This window comes from Macaca thibetana, chromosome 8 (assembly GCF_024542745.1).
Source record: "Macaca thibetana thibetana isolate TM-01 chromosome 8, ASM2454274v1, whole genome shotgun sequence".
In the NCBI taxonomy this organism is placed as follows: domain Eukaryota; kingdom Metazoa; phylum Chordata; class Mammalia; order Primates; family Cercopithecidae; genus Macaca; species Macaca thibetana.
The window spans coordinates 32,625,799-32,646,840 of NC_065585.1; the positions used below are offsets into that span (position 1 = coordinate 32,625,799).

Here is a 21,042-nt window from a genome sequence, read left to right on the forward strand (position 1 = left end):
GAATTCACCAAAAGGTTGCACATCTCAGTCACTCCAAGGTTAATCACTGGTGACTTAGTCTGTTTGGTTAGATCATATTTTCTTGAATGTTCTTGAGACTTGTGGACATGTGTCAATCAATGTCTGGGCATTATAGAGTTAGTTATTTCAGTCTTCACAGTCTGGCCTTGTTAGTACCCATCCTTCTTCAGAAAACGTTTCAAAAATTCAAACAGGATTTATTATTGAGTTCCCCAAGCTTGTAGTCACTTCAGCTGTTTCAGTACTAGAGAATATTCTAAGTCCAATTACACTGTAACTATCTTGTGGACTTTTATGTACTTATTTCTGATGGACTTTTGAGAGATCATGGAGAATTTCTTGGGTTGCCAGGATGATCCTTCACTCACTTTCCTCTCTTTCCCTCAAACAGGAGTCTCTTCATACTCAGCTGCCTGGAGTTTGGGAAGGGGTGATGTGACCATTCCTGTGGCTGTTGTAACTGAAATCATGCTGGATTGCACCCAAAGCCTGCAACCTTCCAGACCAGCATAGTACTGAGGCTCACCCAATGCCCATAATCACGGCCTGACGGCTGCTGATGTTTATTGATAGCCTCAGGCCACTTTAATCAGCTGGTAGTGAAGCTAGCTCAGATTTGGGTTTGTTCCATCCTGCCAGAGTAGCAGATTTCCTTCTGACATGGAATGTATCTAGAAGACATGATGGAAGCAGTGGCCTGAAATCAGGGGCTTTGGGGATCTGCCCCATGCTGTGTTGTGCTGTGGTGGCAGTGTGCTAGTTTACAAGGCCAAGTCCCCAGTACTCTTCCCTCTCCTTGCCTCAAGTGGAAGATGTCCCGTCTCTCTCTTTGTCTCTGCACTGTGCTACCTGGAGTTAGGTGAGGGGTGACATCTGCACTTCTGTGGCCCCTGCAGCTGATGTCACTCTGGGTTGCACCATAACACAACCTTCCAGGTCAGTGCAGCACTGGGACGCACCCAAAGACCATGGTCACTACAGAATTGCTGCCACTGAAATTTATTTGAGGCCCAAGACCATTTCAGTCAGCTAGGGCTTAAGCCCTTTTGCTGTGACTGTGGCTACAGATTTCTGTCCTGCCTGGTGTGAGAATAAATATTCCCTCTGTGGGTACTGGCCCAGAGTCAAGGGCTTTGGAATTCTGCCAAATGCTGTGTTCCACTGTGGTAGGATCAACACAGACTTCTAATGCAAAGTCGCAACTGAGTTTTATATATTCTTGTGTTGTATGTTTGATATATAGAATCCTTTCATTTCAAATTGAAGACCTTTCTTAGCATTTCTTGTAAGGCATGTCTAGTGGTGATGAGCTCCTTTAACTTTTGTTTGGGAGTCTTTTTCTGTCCTTCATTTTTGAAAGACAGTTTGGCCATGTACGGTGGTAGGCTATTTTTTCTTTTCACATTTTAAATATACCATCACCCTCCTTTATGGTCTCCAAAGCTTCTGCTGAAATAGCTACTCTTAGGGAGCTTCCCCTTATATGTGACAAGTTCTTTTTCTCTTTCTACTTTCAAAATGTTTTCTTTGTCTTTAATGACTATTGACAATTTGCTTGTAATGTGTCTCAGTGTGGATTTCTTTAGGTTACTCTTATTTGGTGTTCTTTGGAGTTCTTGGGTCTGGATGTTCATTTCATTCTCCAGATTTGGGAAGATTTTAGCTATTATTTGCTTGAGTAAACTATTTTGTTTTTTTTCTTTTTCTCTTCTCCTTCTGACACTCTCCTAATGTAAATATTGGTCCCTAAATTGTGAGCCTTAAGATTTCTTCACTTTTTCATTATTTCATTCTTTTTGCTCTTTTGATTGAATTAATTTTATTATTTATTTATTTATTTATTTTATTATACTTTTAAGTTTTAGGGTGCATGTGCACGATGTGCAGGTTTGTTACATATGCATACATGTGTCATGTTGGTGTGCTGCACCCATTAACTCATCATTTACATTAGGTATATCTCCTAATGCTATCCCTGTCCCCTCTCCCCACCCCACTACAGGCCCCAGTGTGTGATGTTCCCCACTCTGTGTCCAAGTGTTCTCATTGTTCAATTCTCACCTATGAGTGAGAACATGCGGTGTTTGGTTTTCTGTCCTTGCGATAGTTTGCTTAGAATGGTTTCTAGCTTCATCCATATCCCTACAAAGGACATGAACTCATCCTTTTTCTACGGCTGCATAGTATTCCATGGTGTATATGTGCCACATTTTCTTACTCCAGTCTATCATTGATGGACATTTGGGTTGGTTCCAAGTCTTTGCTATTGTGAATAGTACCACAATAAACATACATGTGCACGTGTCTTTAGAGCAGCATGATTTATAATCCTTTGGGTATATACCCAGTAATGGGATGGCTGGGTCAAATGGTATTTCTAGTTATAGATCCTTGAGGAATTGCCACACTGTCTTCCACAATGGTTGAACTCGTTTACAGTCCCACCAACAGTGTAAAAGTGTTTCTATTTATCCACATCCTCTCCAGCACCTGTTGTTTCCTGACTTTTTAATGATTGCCATTCTAACCTGTGTGAGATGGTATCTCATTGTGGTTTTGATTTGCATTGCTCTGATGGCCAGTGATGATGAGCATTTTTTCATGTGTCTGTTGGCTGCATAAATGTCTTCTTTTGAGAAGTGTCTGTTCATATCCTTTGCCCACTTTTTGATGGGGTTATTTGATTTTTTTCTTGTAAATTTGTTTAAGTTCTTTGTAGATTCTGGATATTAGCCCTTTGTCAGATGGCTAGATTGTAAAAATTTTCTCCCATTCTGTAGGTTGCCTGTTCCCTCTGATGGTAGTTTCTTTTGCTGTGCAGAAGCTCTTTAGTTTAATCAGATCCCATTTGTCAATTCTGGCTTTTGTTGCCATTGCTTTTGGTGTTTTAGTCATGAAGTCCTTGTCCATGCCTATGTCCTGAATGGTATTGCCTAGGTTTTCTTCTAGGATTTTTATGGTTTTAGGTCTAACATCAAAGTCTTTAATCCATCTTGAATTAATTTTTGTATAAAGTGTAAGGAAGGGATCCAGTTTCAGCTTCCTACATATAGCCGGCTAACCAGTTTTCCCACCACCATTTATTAAACAGGGAATCCTTTCCCCATTTTTTGTTTTTGTCAGGTTTGTCAAAGATCAGATGGTTGTAGATGTGTGGTATTATTTCTGAGGGTTCTGTTCTGTTTCATTGGTCTATATCTCTGTTTTGGTACCAGTACCATGCTGTTTTGGTTACTGTAGCTATGTAGTATTGTTTGAAATCAGGTAGCGTGATGCCTCCAGCTTTGTTCTTTTGACTTAGGATTGTCTTGGCGATGCGGACTCTTTTTTGTTTCCATATGAACTTTAAAGTAGTTTTTTCCAATTCTGTGAAGAAAGTCATTGGTAGCTTAATGGGGATGGCATTGAATCTATATATTACCTTGGGGAGTATGGCCATTTTCATAATATTGATTCTTCGTATTCATGAGCATGGAATGTTCTTCCATTTGTTTGTATCCTCTTTCATTTTGTTGAGCAGTGGTTTGTAGTTCTCCTTGAAGAGATCCTTCACATCCTTTGTAAGTTGGATTCCTAGCTATTTTATTTTCTTTGTAGCAGTTCTGAACGAGAGTTCACTCATGAACTCTCTGTTATTGCTGTATAGGAATGCTTGTGATTTTTGCACATTGATTTTTTATCCTGAGACTTCGTTGAAGTCGCTTATCAGCTTAAGGAGATTTTGGGCTGAGATGATGGGGTTTTCTAAATATACAATCATGTCATCTGCAAACAGGGACAATTTGACTTCCTCTTTTCCTAATTGATTACCCTTTATTTCTTTCTCCTGCCTGATTGCCCTGGCCAGAACTTCCAACACTATGCTGAACAGGAGTGGTGAGAGAGGGCATCCCTGTCTTTTGCCAGTTTTCAAAGGGAATGCTTCTAGTTTTTGCCCATTTGACTGAATTATTTTTAATGATGTCTCCTTGAGTTGCTGGTCCTTTTATTAGCTCGATCTAGTCTGCTGCTGAACCTCACTAGTTATTTTTCACTCCAGTTATTGTGTTCTTCAGTCCCATGATTTCTGTTTAGTACTTTCTTATATTTTCTGTCTGTCTGTTGAAATTCTCATTTTGTTCATACATGATTCTCTTGACCCTTGTGGGCATCTTTATGATAGTTATTTTGACTTTTCTGTCAGATAAATTGTATAACTTCATTTTGTTAAGGTTGTTGTCTGGAGATTTATCTTATTCTTTTGTTTGAATTATTTTTTTGATTCTTAATTTTCCTTGATGCTCTGCATTGGCGTATGTGTATTATCCAATTACACACACTGCATCCCGTCTGCCCAGACTCTGCTTGTACCAGAGAAGACCACCATCAATCAACCTGGCCAGAGATTCTACAGTTTCTACCAAAAACTGTTTCTCTTTACAAGGAGAAACAGACAGATGGGTTTTGTTGGTTTGTTTTTTTGAGACAGAGTCTTGTTCTATCACCCAGGCTGTAGTGCAGTGGCATACTCACAATGCACAGCAGTCTCAACCTCCCAGGCTCAAATTGATCCTTCTGCCTCAGCCTTTTCAGTAGCTGAGACTATAGACATGCACCACTCTGCTGGCTAATTTTTGTATTTTTTGTGGGGATGTGGTTTTGCCATGCTGTTCAGGCTGATCTTGAACTCCTGAACTCGGCCTTTCAAATATTCAAAGTACTCGGATTATAGGTGTGAGCCACTGTACCCCACTAGCTGTGCTTTTTGCGTGTTTGCTCTGTGCTGACCCACTGGGGGAAACTATGACATCTACCCGTCCAAATCACTATTTCCATTATCCCTTATTTGTGGCAGACCAGTTAGAGTTGTAAGACTGGCAAATAGTTGCCAGTTCTTTGGGCAGTCCTGGCAAAGTTGGGGCATTGGATGCTCAGATAAACTCATTTTCTTCTCAGAGAGAAGCTGAGAGCTAATTTTTGTTTGTTTGTTTGTTTGTTTGTTTGTGGTTGTTGTTGCTGCTCATGTTATGCTGAGCACAAAGAAGACTTGGGACATCTGAGCAGCAGGGAAGCTTGAAGCTAGGGGCATCAATTGATGCCCCTAGCTTCCATCTTTGTTTTCCCCAGCTAATATACTGTGCTGGTCCCATCAGAGATCCAAGACTGGCAAGACAGAAGCCAGACCTTTGCAGAGCCCTCTTGGAATCGTTGGGGTGATGCATGTGGAAACCAAGCCCTTTCTCCTCCGGGAGAAGCTGGAAGCTAGGAGTGAATCTCTTCCTGATTATATAGCACTGTGCCAGTGGTGGGGATTCTGGCGAGAGGGTGTTCTGGATCTCTCTTCTAGTTTTGGTCAGTCTGGTTTCACATTCACCTGGGCTGCAGGAGCCTTTCATTTAGTTTCTGGATTTCTCATAAAGGAAATTTTTTGATGATTTGTTCCCAAATTTGTGTTTTTTGGGGGGTAGAGTGTACAGGATTTTCTACTTTGCCATCATGCTGATGTCACTTGTCATGTTCTTTTTATTGGAATTATTTCCTAAATTAAAGTGCTCCTTGGTATTCAATTTATCACTAGCATCACGATATCTTTGTTAGTAATAGGTTTTTCTTTCCTAATTACTTGCTAGTGTGTTATGAAGAATGGGATATTTTAATTGAAGAATTTACTGTGTTTGAATCCTGGTTTTCTGTCTTTAAATCTTGGTATATGTTGGGACTTTAGACCTAAGAGTGTATAACTAGTTATTTTAAGATATTATTACTTGGTATTCTTTTTTATGAGTAAATTGCCTACAAACTTTAAGATGATAAATCATTGGAATAGATGTTTGGATTAGCTACAAGATTTTTAGATTTTTAATATTTATATTAAGGATTATGTACAAACTGCTAATAATGTCTGCACACTAATTACAAAAAAACTCAATTAAATTTTCTTTTTAAAAAGTGGTGATGAACTTGCAACTTGCATACAGGGTATGTTAACATACATGAGGACCATAGTGTTTTCACTGATGATGTGAAAACCAGAAGACACAAACGTGTTTTAAAAAGGAGGACTTTGTATTTAGGTGAAATGAAAACTCTACTATACTAATTTCATCACATTGTATTCTAAATTATCTTCTGAGAATGTAAGAAGAGTGTTAATACACCAACTCCCTTAGCAGAACTTCACAAATAGTTGAATAAATCTATTTTTATATGAGTCACGTCAATTGCGTCAATTAGAGAATCAGTAACATTGACTGCCTCAAATACTTAAATTCCAATGCAAGTTTTATTTTTGTGTTCATTTCATGATGTCAAAGTCTTTGACAGTTGATTGTGTTAAAGGTAAACATATATTGTAAATTCAGTTAAAATTAGTATTTTATTATTTTTAAATTTACTGAGACTTAGGCCGGGTGCGGTGCCTCACGCCTGTAATCTCAGCACTTTGGGAGGCCGAGGCGGGTGGATCACGAGGTCAGGAGATCAAAACCATCGTGGCTAACATATGAAACACTGTCTCTACTAAAAATACAAAAAATTAGCCGGGCGTGGTGGTGGGCGCCTGTAGTCTCAGCTACTCCGGAGGCTGAGGCAGGAGAATGGCGTGAACCTGGGAGGCGGAGCTTACAGTGAGCCGAGATCGTGCCACTGCACTCTAACCTGGGTGACAGAGCAAGACTCTGTCTCAAAATAAATAAACAAACAAATAAACAAACAAACAAATTTACTGAAGCTTGTTTTACTGAGAAAACCATAGCCCAGCATGTTTAAAAAAAAAAAAAAAACCTTGTGCACCTACCTAAAAAAAGTGTATTCCCATAGTTTTTGCAGTGTTTTATAAGTATCAATTTTGTTGATAGTGTTAATTATTCACTATCATTACTTCCTGCTCACTTATTTTATCAACTACTCAAGAAAAGTGTTAAAATGCCCCAGTGCAGTTTCACATTTGTCCATTATTTTCATCTTTTACTTTTATTTTTTGCTTCATGCAGTTTGAAGATATGTTATGAGCTGCATACATTTTGGATACTATGGGTTTTTTTTTAACCTTTTTTGATTCTTTTATTGATATGAAATCTCTCTCTTTTTCTCTGGTAATTTTCCTGTGTTAAAATTTACTTTGTCTATATGTATATCCTATGATTAGTGTGGCATGTTCTGCCTTTTAGCATCTTTTTACTTTTAAGTTACCAGTGTCTTTATATTTAAAGTAGACTACTAGTAAATAGCTTATGGTTGCATCTTGATGTTTTATAGTTTGAAAATCTCTATCCCTTAGTTGGAGTCTTTTAAGCATTAGACCATTTATGTTTAGTACAATTATTCACTTGATCAAACTTTGTCTACCATATTGCTATATATATATATATATATATATATAAAATTGAATCCACCTGTTAATTGTTCCTTTTATTTTACCATCATTTTTTCTCTTCTGTTAGCTTATTAGCTATACCTCTTTTGGGAGGAAAGGAAAGCATTTGCTCTAACACTTGTAACGTGTATCTTTAGCTTATGAAAACCTGTCATATGTCAAATAGACAAACCTATCATTAAATAATATAATACCACCTCACATATAATGTAAGAACCTTCTAATAGTATATTTCCATTTCCTCCTTCAGGTCTTTGGGGCATGTTTTCATTTATCTTACTTTTACATATGTTATAAACATCACAACCCTTTTTAAAAAACTATAAACTTAATATTTAAAATCTTTTAAATATTTGAAAGTGAGCAAAGGCCACAAATTAAAATTTAATATTAAAGATAAAATTATTTATTTTGTGATAAAATACAAATGTAAATTTTGGTGGTACATAACCTCATAATAAAAACAAATCTCTTACAAAATTAAAAAACAGAAATGTACTAGGAATTGGTTGTTATGAACACAGAATTCATAACTGCAACCAATAAAATTGTAATATTTACCCATCACAATAGAACTGTTGTTAAAATATACAAATATTTTATATGTAATTGAAATAATTGAGCTAAGTGGTGTGTGTTTCTGGGTGTGGTTGTGAGAGACACAGAGAGAGAGTGAGAGAGAGAGAAAATAAAGCTGATTCAAAAAATTAATGAAAGAATATAATATGCCAGTGCCATGTTCTCTTTATCCTGATCATTGTCAATAAGTCCTAGAAAGGTTTGAGTTTTTTGAAGTACTATTTTGCAAATAAACCAAAATGCCCTACTATGATACTGAATGATTTTGAAAATAAAACCTTTACATTTTGATAGCTATTCATTAAAATCCATTGAAAATCTTAAAGTATTCAGTTAGTAGAGTGCTAACAATCTTCAGCTTTTAGAATTTTAAGTAAATAGCAATTATTGAAAACAATAAACAGGAAGACATTTAAGTGTGATTTCTTTAAAAGAATGAAAATTTCAAACTTTAATATTTTCGTATGCCTTGACTTGTTGAAGAAAGGATCTTTTGATAGTTATTTTTAATTGGATTACATGTCCACTTTATTCTGGGATAGAATAAAGTTAAGAAAATGTTTATTTAATATAAATTATATATAAATAAAATTGTATTTATAATTTATTTTGTATATAATTATACAGCTTGTAGATAAATATTTCAAAAAATTATAATTTTAGAAAACTTGTTTGACAAGTTTCATATTATAAAAGTGTGTCAAAAAATGTATTCTGAAAAGAAGTTAAAATTCAATACATGTGAAAATATTTGAGCTGAAATGTTTACATATTGCTTAATGAAAATAAAAATTAAATGGAAATTTTTCTTCATTTCAGAGAATTAACTCTAAGCTTACCAGGTAGCTTAACACCTATAAAGAGGAAATTTTCGCCGGGCGCGGTGGCTCACGCCTGTAATCCTAGCACTTTGGGAGGCCGAGGCGGGCGGATCACAAGGTCAGGAGATCAAGACCACGGTGAAACCCCGTCTCTACTAAAAATACAAAAAATTAGCCAGGTGTGGTAGTGGGCACCTGTAGTCCCAGCTACTCAGGAGGCTGAGGCAGGAGAATGGCGTGAACCCGGGAGGCGGAGCTTGCAGTGAGCCGAGATCGTGCCACTGCACTCCAGCCTGGGGGACACAGCGAGACTCCGTCTCAAAAAAAAAGTAAAAATAAAAATAAAAATAAAAATAAAATAAAATAAAGAGGAAATTTTCTCAATTAAAAATAGTATGGCTTATGATGACATCAGTTGAGCTACCGACAGTTTAAAATATATAAAAATGTTTCTAGCAATACTAATAAAAATAAGAATATATTGAAAAAACACATTCTTTAGAAAACATAGTAAAAAAGGCATTAAATGTGGCTAAGAAACCAATTAAAGAATGAAAATGTGTAACACAAATGATTATTTTGCATGTTATTTTAATATTCAGGAAATTCGCATAAAGAAGATGCTTTTGTACACAGATATGTCATTTTAATTTTTTAGAAATTATTTTATTTTTAAAATAGTTTTGTATAGATAACTATTTTGAGACATGCATCAATATAATATCAATTATGTTACTCAATACATATTATAATTATTTAATTTTATTTAGTTTTTGCTTCTTGTTTCATGCTTAACAATTTTTTCAGTTTCAATAACAAAGTCCTCAGATTTTGATACACATGTTACTATTTGAAAACTATTTTTGCATCTACTCTCCTCTTAGCCTGTGTTCCCTAAAGGGTAAGAATGTCATCCTTGATATGTGTGTCCCCATAACTCGGCACGGCATATGGTACTTGGTACTTAGTAAATATTTAATGAATCTGATTGAATGGGTAAATTTTGTAAAAATGTAAAACTAAAAGCACACAAATACTGTATACTGTCAGTTAGAAGTAATGTGAAACCATTTTTACATAATTTCTCTCTTTTTTTTTTTACTTATATTGGTCATCTCCATATACTAGAATTCTATTTCAAATCGACTCATATACTTTTCTATAATCTTTGGATGTGAAATGAGTTTCTTGTACAGATCCTTTTGACAGTCTTCAAGCTAACAGGCCTTTGATTCCACAAAACATATCATTGATTGTACCCTCACTTTTGTAAGCATCCTAGAGCATAAGAATCTATGAAAGCAGGGCTGTGTTGTTCCTGTCAATATCTCCAAAATCAAGCATGATACCTGGTTCAATAATTATTTGGTATAATAAATAAATGCATATGCATTTTTAAAAAAGAGATTTCTATATACTTGGAAGTGTATTACAACACTGGTTTTGAGGTTTCTTTTCCATACCATGCATTAAGCAGCTTTGTTTCTCTCCTGGGTTGACGGGAATGTGTCTGTCATGCTGCCATCAACTTTAACCTGACTTGCCATATCATTAGATGTATCCTTAGTAACATAATGAAATTCTAAAGATAGCCACATTTCTGAGTAGCTGGCAGAATGTGGGCCTAATAATGATGTTGAACATTCTTTATAAAATTGATGGATCATGTACAAAGCAAGGGCTCAATCAAGGGCAAAATTCTCCAGGGTGAAATCCACCTCTAGGTTACCATCTGCATTTCAAATATTTTCTGATTGATTTGACTCTGGATGGGATTTTTCTCACAGGTTAAGTATTCCCATTACCCATCTTGGTTTTCTTATAGATAGTGAAGTGGAGAATACAGTGTCATTTTTAGCCAATAGAAAAATATAAGAGAATAAAGCTGAAAGAGAGGGATGTAAGAAATTGTGAATACCAAATTTGGACCATGACCTTGCTAAGTCTCCTGACACACTGCAAAAAATATAAAATTACTTCTTAAAAAACCTATACAGTGCATATTAAAATCTACTTGTCTTTTTTTATTTCAGAATTATATTTTCATAGAATTGTGAATGTAATTGTTAGAATAAAAATTTAATATTTTGTCTGATTCTAAATAAAACAGATGAAATATTCCTAGACCAAGTTTTTTGTGTTTTTTTTAGTTTTTTGTTGTTGTTGTTGTTGTTTTGAGATAGAGTCTCACTCTGTTGCCCAGGCTGGAGTGCAGTGGTTTGAGCTTGGCTCACTGCAAGCTCCACCTCCAGGGTTCACGCCTTTCTCCTGCCTCAGCCTCCCGAGTAGCTGGGACTACAGGTGCCTGCCATCACGCCCGGCTAAATTTTTGTATTTTTAGTAGAGACAGGGTTTCTCATCGTGTTAGCCAGGATGGTCTCAATCTCCTGACCTCGTAATTTGCCCTCCGCGGCCTCCCAAAGTACTGGGATTACAGGCCTGATCTACCGCGCCCCACCCCTAGGCCAGTTTTACAGATGAGGCAGGAAAGATTCAGGGAACTAATACCAGGGATTAGCATCTTTTCTTAATATGGTGCACTAAGTCTAAGTCTCCTGCTTCTGATATCATTACTCATCCAACTGTATGAAATCCAAGATTTTTCTTCTTTGAAAGGTCTTGAAATAAACAAGTTTATACCAAAAACTTGATTTCCTGAACAGAAAGGACACATAAGAACTTACGAGTGATTTCAGTATATTTATTCTTTGTTATACCAAGCAATGCAATAAGAAAACTGGAGTGTTTGTTTGTTTGTTTGCTTTGCTTTTGTCACCACAATGGTAGTTCAACTTATCTCTGACTTCAAGTAATCATCCATATTTCAGTTGAAAACTACATATGCACCAGCTAGGCTTGTGAAATCTATATTAAGTGAAGTGCTTATTTCTAACGAAATTATATTCCCATATTTCTAATGAAATTATATCTCCAATTAGATGGAAGCAAAGATAAAATAAGTGAGAAGTATATTTACAGTAGCAATAATGAGAACTCAGTTATATTTTGTAGTAGTTAGTGCCATCTGTTTTTTTTTCCTGAACAAACCGTAGATTATTCATAACAGATTAAAGCAATTAAAATGTAATGTAAATATTGTTATAGCACACTTGACATAAACATCTCCTGGCTTCAAAATAATACCATATTATAAATAAACCTTCAGCATACACTGAAATGACAAATGACAGTTTCATTCATTCATTCATTCACTCATTTTTAACTATAGTGAAAAGTTCTCTTACAATTCTTATACAGATGGACAGTTGATTTCTTCCTAGGGCATAGCAAAGCTAGATTTGATAAGGACATATTACTTAATGATGAATGCTATGAACTCTTTCAGTGGATTTAGATCAGTGATGAAGATTGATGGTATTGTAAAAACAATTTCTAAGTAACATATGTTTTCTCAGATAAGCATACATTCTTTTATAATAATTCAAACAGATTCCTTAAAAACAATTAGAATAAAACAACATATCTTGAAAAATTGTTTCTACTATGTATAAGCAGTTATAAAATTGCATTACTTTTACATGTCTATCTTTTTTTCACATTCAGGGTAATGAGAATTTTAAAGAAAAAATTGCCATGGGCACAGTTATTTGTTTTTAGCGGAAGAAAAAAAGTTCTATTTTGAAAGTAAAAATTTATCATAGCAAATTTATTTCTAATTTATTATAACAATCAGAAAAACTCATTTCATTAGAAATAAATGCTACCATATAAAGTAAAATAACTGGCATAAAAATAGAATAAAAACTAGAAGATTTTATAATTTTGCTAATGTTCACTCTATTTCCTATGCCAGTGATTTTTACCTTCTATTTTGAATATATTTCTAAAACATATTTTTATCTGGTTATAATAAATTAGAAGTACATTTGCAATGACATCAAGTGTCTAGGGAAAATTTACATAGGTGAAATTTTATACTTATTTTTTACATTTTTACTTTCCAAATCAGAAGATTGAAAGGTTTTATAATTTTGCAATATTTTGGACATGGTAAGTTGAGGAACCTACTAGATATCTAAGTACAGAAGTTAAATAGGCACTTGAAGAGAATGGTTAAGAGCTCAGAAAAAAAGTTAAGGCTGGATATATAAATTTCAGGGACATCAAGCTAAAAATAATATTTAAACTTGTGAAGTTATTTACTGAGAAATTGTGGAAAGAAGGGATAAGAGCATTAAGGACTAATTCCTAAGGTGCTCCAGCCCTCAGTCATCAGGTTATCAAGTAACAAAAGCAAAAGATACCAAAAGAGAGACGCTAATAAGCCAGAAAGAAAACCAGATTAGACCGATGAATTGGAGGCCAGAAAACAAAACAAAACAAAACCAAAAAAAAAAAGCGCTTGAAGAAGGAAGGAATAGTCAGCTCTAATAAATGTTGCTGAAAGGTTTTTGAAAGAAAGCATAAAAGTTACCACTGGATTTGGCAGCCTGGACTTAAAAATAGTGGAATAGAGGAAAGACTGACAATAAAACTGGAGACAATTGTATAGAAACTTCTCTCAGGAGATATATGTAATAGATTTTCTATTAAAGAAAGCAAAGAAATGGGAAAGCAGCTGAAAGAGGATGGGGATATTATAAAGTTTTGTTTGTTTATTTTAGATAGAAGATATAAGCCACAATTACAAGCTGTTGAGAATGATCCAGTATAGTACTGTACATGCGAATGAGAATGATCCAATGTGCTAGTAATGCAGAGGAGATGAAAAACATTTAGGAATGAAGTCCTTAACAGTGTTTAATACCAGCAACACAGGAGCTAGGGTTGGCTTTTTATAGAACAAGGCCAATTTCTCCATTTTAAAAGATGGGGAACAAAATATGGATGAAAATACCAGTGGGGTGATCGATTTGATGGTGTTAAGAAGAGAGTGCTTTTATCTATTGCTTTGCCCTCTCAAAAAATTATAAAGAAGAAATAAAACAAAATAAGGGATGAGAAGGAGAAAGAGTGAAAAAGCAGTTGGAGTGGAAATGTTCTTCATATTGTAGTTACTTTAAAATGTTATTTGGCATATATTTGGCATATACATGGCTAAACTTGGAGATGTATATGAATAAATTTTATTTCTATTATTTTTAATAACCACAAGTATAACCTTGCATCTTTCTTTTCTGCTTTCCATTATAATAAAAATGTAGGCAGCAACATATTTTTATGTGTAATAAAGGGATGCAAATAGTTCAACATTTCTTGCCTTTCCATTTCAAATTGGTCTAATTGTTTTCAGTCAGTTCTTTCCTCAATAAACAGCTGTCAGAGTTCCACTAGTAGGATATGGCTTTATGTTATTTCTGGAATGGGATAGGTTTGTGCTGAGACAACACATTGTAGTGATGAAGAGCCCTGCTGGTTGAGTTCAAATTCCAGGTCTGCTAAGAACATGCACTTAAGATCTCTGAGACCTTAAGATCTCATTTTGCCCATTTAAAAATGGGGTGACAATACCACTTTGTAAGGATTCTGTGTTTTAGCTTAAGAGTGTAAATTGAGCTGCTAGTCAAGTGCTTTGCACACTATATGCTCTAAATAGAGACAGTGATCATTGCTATTATCATTATTTTATTAGTCTCTATTCTAAATTAATTGTCTTTTTAAAGTTTCTCTTTCTTAGATAGTCTTTATTCAATTTGATATATAACAATAGAACCCTATTTAGTAAAGCTGTAATGTTGATATCTGTGCAAATATTTTTAAAGAAATTAATACATTTAAGATGTTATAAATGTGTATATTTTTGGACTACTTTTGTCAAAATAATAGGTGGATAATTGCTCGTCTGATTTTAAAATGGCACTTAAAGATTAATAGCATGTTTTAGAGACTTCCACTTAAATAATCATATCTTGAATTTTATGCTCTATTCAACACTTAAGCACATTTTATTACAAAGGCTTTATGACTTTTATTTTAAAAATGTCCCTTGGATATGGTTTTATATCTGCATTTGTACTTTAACTGTCCTTAAGTAATTGTACGATGTTGGGGAAGCACCTTAGCCTTTTTAAGCCTCAATTTTATCAGTGGAAACATATGGATAATAATAGTTCTCAGACTTCCTGTGAATCGAGATGTAGTTCATAGCATGGTATTTTAAATGTAGAAAGTGCTCAATAAGTATTATATATTAGCATTCTTAGCTATTCATGTATACTTCTATTTATATACTTTTTCTGTGTGACTACTATTCTTTCTAATGAATGTTAAACTAATTTAAGGAGTACAATCTACATCTGTGTAACAGACTAGCCACTGGATAATTCCTAGACTAACCAAAATGAAATTGGCCAGCCCTTTTGAGACGAAGAAAACAAGACAGGGAAGTAATCTTTTATTGACAGTTTCATGGGATTTTACAGGTCAAACACGAATTATATTTGGGTGTTATAACATATAAGCCTATTATTCACTTTCAAGAATGTTCCTTTTATGATATTATTACAAGTGAGACAACAAGGTTGTTATCTTTGTTGGAATTTCTGCTTACTTTGAATATTTATGTTAGGGAAAAGGAGACATGAATGGCAGACTTAAAATCTAATAAAACAAAGATACAGATATTCATTTTACCAAATAAATCTGAACCAATTTGAAATAAAGACGTTTAGAAAATGAGTGAATTACCCACGGTTAATACATTGGCAGTCAGTATAGTATTTTCTGACATATACTTTTACATTTTTACATATTTAAAATAGTTGATAAATTAAAATGCTTAATTGCCAAACAAGTCCTCATTCTATAGAAATATTCTATATGTTGTTCCAGAACAGGAGGGGATAAAGATGATCAAACCTCTACTTAAAAATTTGTATAAAAACAATAACAAAAATAAGATACAAATAAGGATTATGTATTTTGAGAATTATATGAATCAAAAAAATGAGAAGTACATATAAAATACAAATAATTAATGTATTTTAAAATGTATGATCAATGAAGTTGTTTTAATATTATATAATTGCTTTTTTAATCATTCTAATTATGTGAGATTATCTAACTTCTAATTTGAAAGGAAATATAACATAGCTTCTTAAATTGTTATTTCCTTCACTGGTTACAGTTTCTATTTAATACAGATGAAGAATGATTGATGTTAAAATTATTATAATTTTGCCTGCCTACAACACAGAGTATAAAGAGCATGAAAATCAAACTTTGAATAAGTTAAGAAAAAAAAAAAGACAATAGCATTTACATGAAGTAATTGTTCCTGTGTGTATTTAACTAACTGCTTTAAGAACTCAAGTAATTCCAAGAGGGAAAAATTTTTTTTGGTCTTTCATTAAACCGCATCATTCTTTCTTGTTCTTTAAAATCTTACTCCTAATTTGTTTGTTAATTGAAAGAAAAAGGAACTTGAGGGATTTACTCCCTCTTCTCCTTCAAGTCAACTAAGCCCAAAGGCAAATGTGTATTCTCACATATTGTATATTAGCTGTCAAATCAAAACCTTATTTTAGCTATTACATCCCACTTTAAATCTTTCAGTCCAGTAATTCTGACAGTAGCGTAAAAACACTGTTTTCCCATCATACTTAGCCTTTTTTCCTGTCGTACTCAGCTAAAATATGATGATATTGACTTCTTTCATTTCAATATGTTTTTCTTACATTGTTGCACAAACATTTTTATTTTTGAGAATGTACATCTTAAGCTGAAAGCTTCCTGTGTCCAGTACACTGGAAATCTCAAATAAAACAAGTATTTTTCATAATCTTTTATATTATTCCTGTTATTCCATTTGAAAGCTATAACACTTTTCACATTTATGTCACTTCTTTCTAATAAAAACATCCTAAATGTAAACCTTGTGTGTCGAACATCACTCTCCACTTGTAAAACCAATCCACAGGTGATATGATTTGGCTGTTTGCCACCACCCAAATCTCATCTCTAATTGTAATCCCCACGTGTCAATGGAGGGGCTTGTTAGGAGGTGATTGAATCATGGGAGCGGACTTTCCCCTTACTCTTCTCTTGATAGTGAGTGTGTTCTCATGAGATCTGGTTATTTGGGAGTGTGTGGCACTTTCCCCTTCACTCTCTCCTTCTCTGCCATGGTAAGATGTGCTTGCTTCCCCTTTGCCTTCTGCCATGATTGTAAGTTTCCTGAGTTTCCTAGCCATGTTTCCTACTAAACCTACAGAACTGTAAGTCAATTAAACTTCTCTTCTTCATAAATTACCCAGTCCCAGGTAGTTATTTATAGCAGTGTGAAAACAGATTAATACAATAGGTCAATTTTAATTTGGGTGGAAACCATTCCAGAGCAAATCAAGAAAAATTTAATAGGTAAGTTTCTCACACACATAAACATAAAACATTTTTTATAAAAGATCTCTATCCATACTGGAAGACTATAATTGCTCAGATTCTTTGATGCATGATGCTCTGTTTAGTGCTCCGTTGAGAAACACTGATGGATATTACAAAATAAATTCACTTATAAATTTAGTGCAGTCGGACAATCATGGCTCACTGTAGCCTTGACCTCCTAGGCTCAAGCTATCCTCTCACCTCAGCCTCTCAAGTAGTTGGGACTGCAGGCATGCGCCACCATGCTGGGCTAATTTTTTTTTTTTTTTTTTTTTTTTTTTTTTTTTTTGGAGAGACAGAGTCTCACTTAGTTACCCAGGCTGGTCTCAAACTCCTTGCATTTTGAAATCCTCTTGCCCTGATGTCCCAAAGTGCTGGGATTACAGGTGTGAGTCACTATACCTGGCCTCTAATTTTAAAATGTTGTCACTTCAAGAATGTTACATAAAATAATTAAACAGTAGATCATATTTGTATATTGTATTGTTTGCACTCAGCCCAATTCCCTTGAAATCCATCCAAGTCATATATATGAATCATTCTTTTTTATAACTGAGTAATATTCCATGGTGTGGATTTACCATCATTTAATCATTTACCTGTTGAATGACATTTGGGTTGTTCCTAGTTATTAGCAACTATGAATAAAGTTGTTATGAATATTTGTGTACAGGCTTTCATGTAAATATAAGTTTTATTTTCTTTTGGATAAATATTCAAGAGTGCAATTGTTGTGGTATATAGTAAGTGAATGATTAGTTTTGTAAGAAAGTGCCATAATCCTTTCCAGAGTGGTTGTACCACTTTACATTCCTACCAGCAGTGCATGAATTATCCAGTTTTCTCTGTAATCTCATGAGCATTTGTTGTTATCATACTTTTTTTGTAAAAAATTGAGCCAATTTGAAATGTATGTAGTAATATCTCATTGTGGTTTTAATTTGCATTTCCCTATTAGTGATGTTGAACATCTTTTCATGTGTTTTCTGATATTGTTTTCAATGAAATGTCTTTTGCTCATTTTGTAACTGGATAGATTGTTAATTTTCTTCTTCTCCTTTTTTTTTTCTTTGAGTTTTGAGAGTTCTTTATATATCCTAGCTACAAGTCCTCTGCGAATATGTTCCAAACAAGTGTATTTTCCCAGTATGATGCTTTCTTTTTATACTCTTCAGTGTCTTTTAAAACACATTTAATAATGTTGAGTAAATCTAGTATTTGGCAACTAAAATACTACACCACTTCTTCAAATAAGTTAACACATAAATTCTATAAAATATAGCAAAATCATTTATTGTATAGCATTTAAAAATTGGCCCAACAATTTTAAAAATTGATTTTCTAAAACACATGGATATATGAAATTGATTTTGGTAGTTATCAAAACTAAAATTTTGTCTCTGTCTTTTGATAGGTTCTGTTGCCACTGCGTGTCGTGACCCAGGGGTCCCCATGAATGGGACTCGAAATGGGGATGGAAGAGAACCTGGGGACACTGTCGTTTTTCAGTGTGACCCAGGATATGAACTTCAAGGAGAGGAAAGAATAACCTGCATTCAGGTAGAAAATCGGTACTTCTGGCAGCCCAGCCCACCAGTCTGTATAGGTATGAATTAAAGAACAATTAAAATTTTATATAAACATAAAACAATGGTTAAAAACTGGTATTGATGTCTTAAGAACCATATTCGACAACAGATTCTATATGAGAGTCCAAGATTTCAGAGGATTATTAACCTCCCCAGAATGTACAAGATTGTAAAATGATTATTATTTTTCCATGGGGTAAAGACTGATGATTTCATTAATTTTTTAATGATTCTAAGATCCTAAAACAGTTATGAATGAAAGCTCTTGAAAAATTCTATCATCCTTCATTTACTATTTAACCATAGTTTTCCATTGCTTTTAAATTTTAAAGAGTGGATTCAGACTCCATATTAAAATGAGTCATATTGATCTTGTCTCTAAAATGGTTATTTCATTTAAGAAAGAAAATATTGTCAGAATCTATATCAGAATTTCCAAGCTTTGTCTTTCCATTTAATTAATGTAATCCAAAAGAATATTGGTTTTTATTTGGAAGATCTAAGAAATTGTAGCAGCCTGGATCATACTTCCAGCTGTCTTTTGTCTCCGTACTCTGTTATTGAATCTCCAAGTCAGACTCTAGAAAATTAAAACACAAATTATTATTGGGTCTGAGAAAGACTTAGAGGAATGCCCCACTTTTGGAATAAAAATAGTTAGAAAATCTGCTACATAATTAAACTAGTTTAATCTTAAACTTTTTTGTTCTGTTCAGGTGCTTTAGTATTTGTGTCATCTTGAATTTACAACACATTTTGAACAAACTATGTTTTCTCTACTGAAAATTTTGTTTATTTACGTACTCTCTCTTACTGCACTGGAAGCAACTTAGGAGAAGATTCTATATCTTGTTCATCATTGTATTTCTTATAGCATTTGGTATATTCAAATGTATCATGTTTTAGAGAGAGAATCTTATTTTTGTTCACTTATACCTAACTCATAAACTTCACAGTGATTTATTTTGAAAGTCCTATGGAAATAGGAAAAGAGTGTTAGTTCTTCATTTAGAAGTGAACAAGCTCAATCAATTATTCAGATTTATTTTACCTCATCTTGTAACTCCCCACACAAAATTACAAAATCAAATTCATTGGTCATTAACTGTGTCTCAGGCACTGTTCTAAACAGTGGGAAATTAGCAATAAAACAAGACAGAAAAGTTCTCTGTTCCTATGAACTTACTTTCCAGTGAAATAAATAAAAAAAAAAAGTTTTACAACACATTTTCTCTAAAAAAGTTGGATTTGAAAAAAACACTAAAATCAACAAACAACATACAAAGGCCAAAACCAGACAGACAGTTCTAGATTTCTGCTGTAAAAAAATAAGACAAATGCCAAATAAGTAAATTTATTAGAGACCCTTTTATAAAGCATGAAATAATGGCATCGCTTGAACAGTTCAGATTTAGCTATATCTCCCATTACACTATTTCTGTTCACACTCATATTGTTTTTCATGTAACACTGCAAGATTCTGAATCAACAAATATCAATTAATTTACCTTTACTGTAAGTGCACTCATAGAATCTGATAAAAAACTGTTAAGAAATGTCTGCAAAGAAAGAGATTAAAATAATGTATCATATTTGTTTCAAAATTTTCAAGTTTGTTTACTACTCAATTAACCAAAACATTTTCAACTAAATTAAAACTTCTTATTCTAATTAATTGGAATTTGACCACATAGCTCATGAAGAGAATATTTATGTAAAGAATAAATTATAAAACACCAAAATCTTACTGTAGAACTTCTTGCTTTATTCTGATTCTTAGATTTGACTAAAGGTTGTTGCTTATTAGAATTACCAGAAGGGCTAACTTATGCCAATTGTTTTTATATAGAATCCTAAAATATTAAATGGCTTATACAAAAATTCTAGATAACACTAAAATCCAAGATGCAAAAGATGAAGAAGTTCTGAGATCTGCTATTATAAATTTCCATTTTTAGACAAGAATATGCTTTAGCTAGCAAGTCCTATTCTCAAAAAAAAAAAAAAAAAAAAAAAAAAAAAGCTGAGTACTAAATCTTACTTAGGTTAAGCAGGTTGTGTAAGATTTTTGTGTAGATAATGATACTGTGTATTATTTTTGGTAGGAAAAGCTAGCTTCAGGAGAAGATATAAATTAGAGCTTCTCCGAGGAAGAAAATAACCTTAAAAAAAAAAAAGTCTAAAAAATTGCTAAGGCTGCAGAAAGCTTGACCTCTAAAACTGATAAGAAAGAACTTCATGATTGGAAATACCATGCCAAAGATTAAACCCTGAACTTCTTAGAAACTCCATAATTCTATGTCTCAGACCCCGGAGCGTAAAACATTTTGCTTGC

At 33.8% G+C, this 21,042-nt stretch overlaps 1 protein-coding gene across 5 annotated transcripts in view; it reads left to right on the forward strand.

Moving 5' to 3' along the window:
• Positions 1-21,042, forward strand: part of CSMD3 (CUB and Sushi multiple domains 3) — a 1,234,985-nt gene that overhangs the window by 920,093 nt on the left and 293,850 nt on the right. For all 5 annotated transcript variants that reach the window (XM_050802135.1, XM_050802136.1, XM_050802137.1 and 2 more), the window contains one exon: positions 18,533-18,724. In XM_050802135.1, coding sequence (XP_050658092.1) covers positions 18,533-18,724 — 192 coding nt within the window. The remainder of the gene's footprint in view (positions 1-18,532; positions 18,725-21,042) is intronic.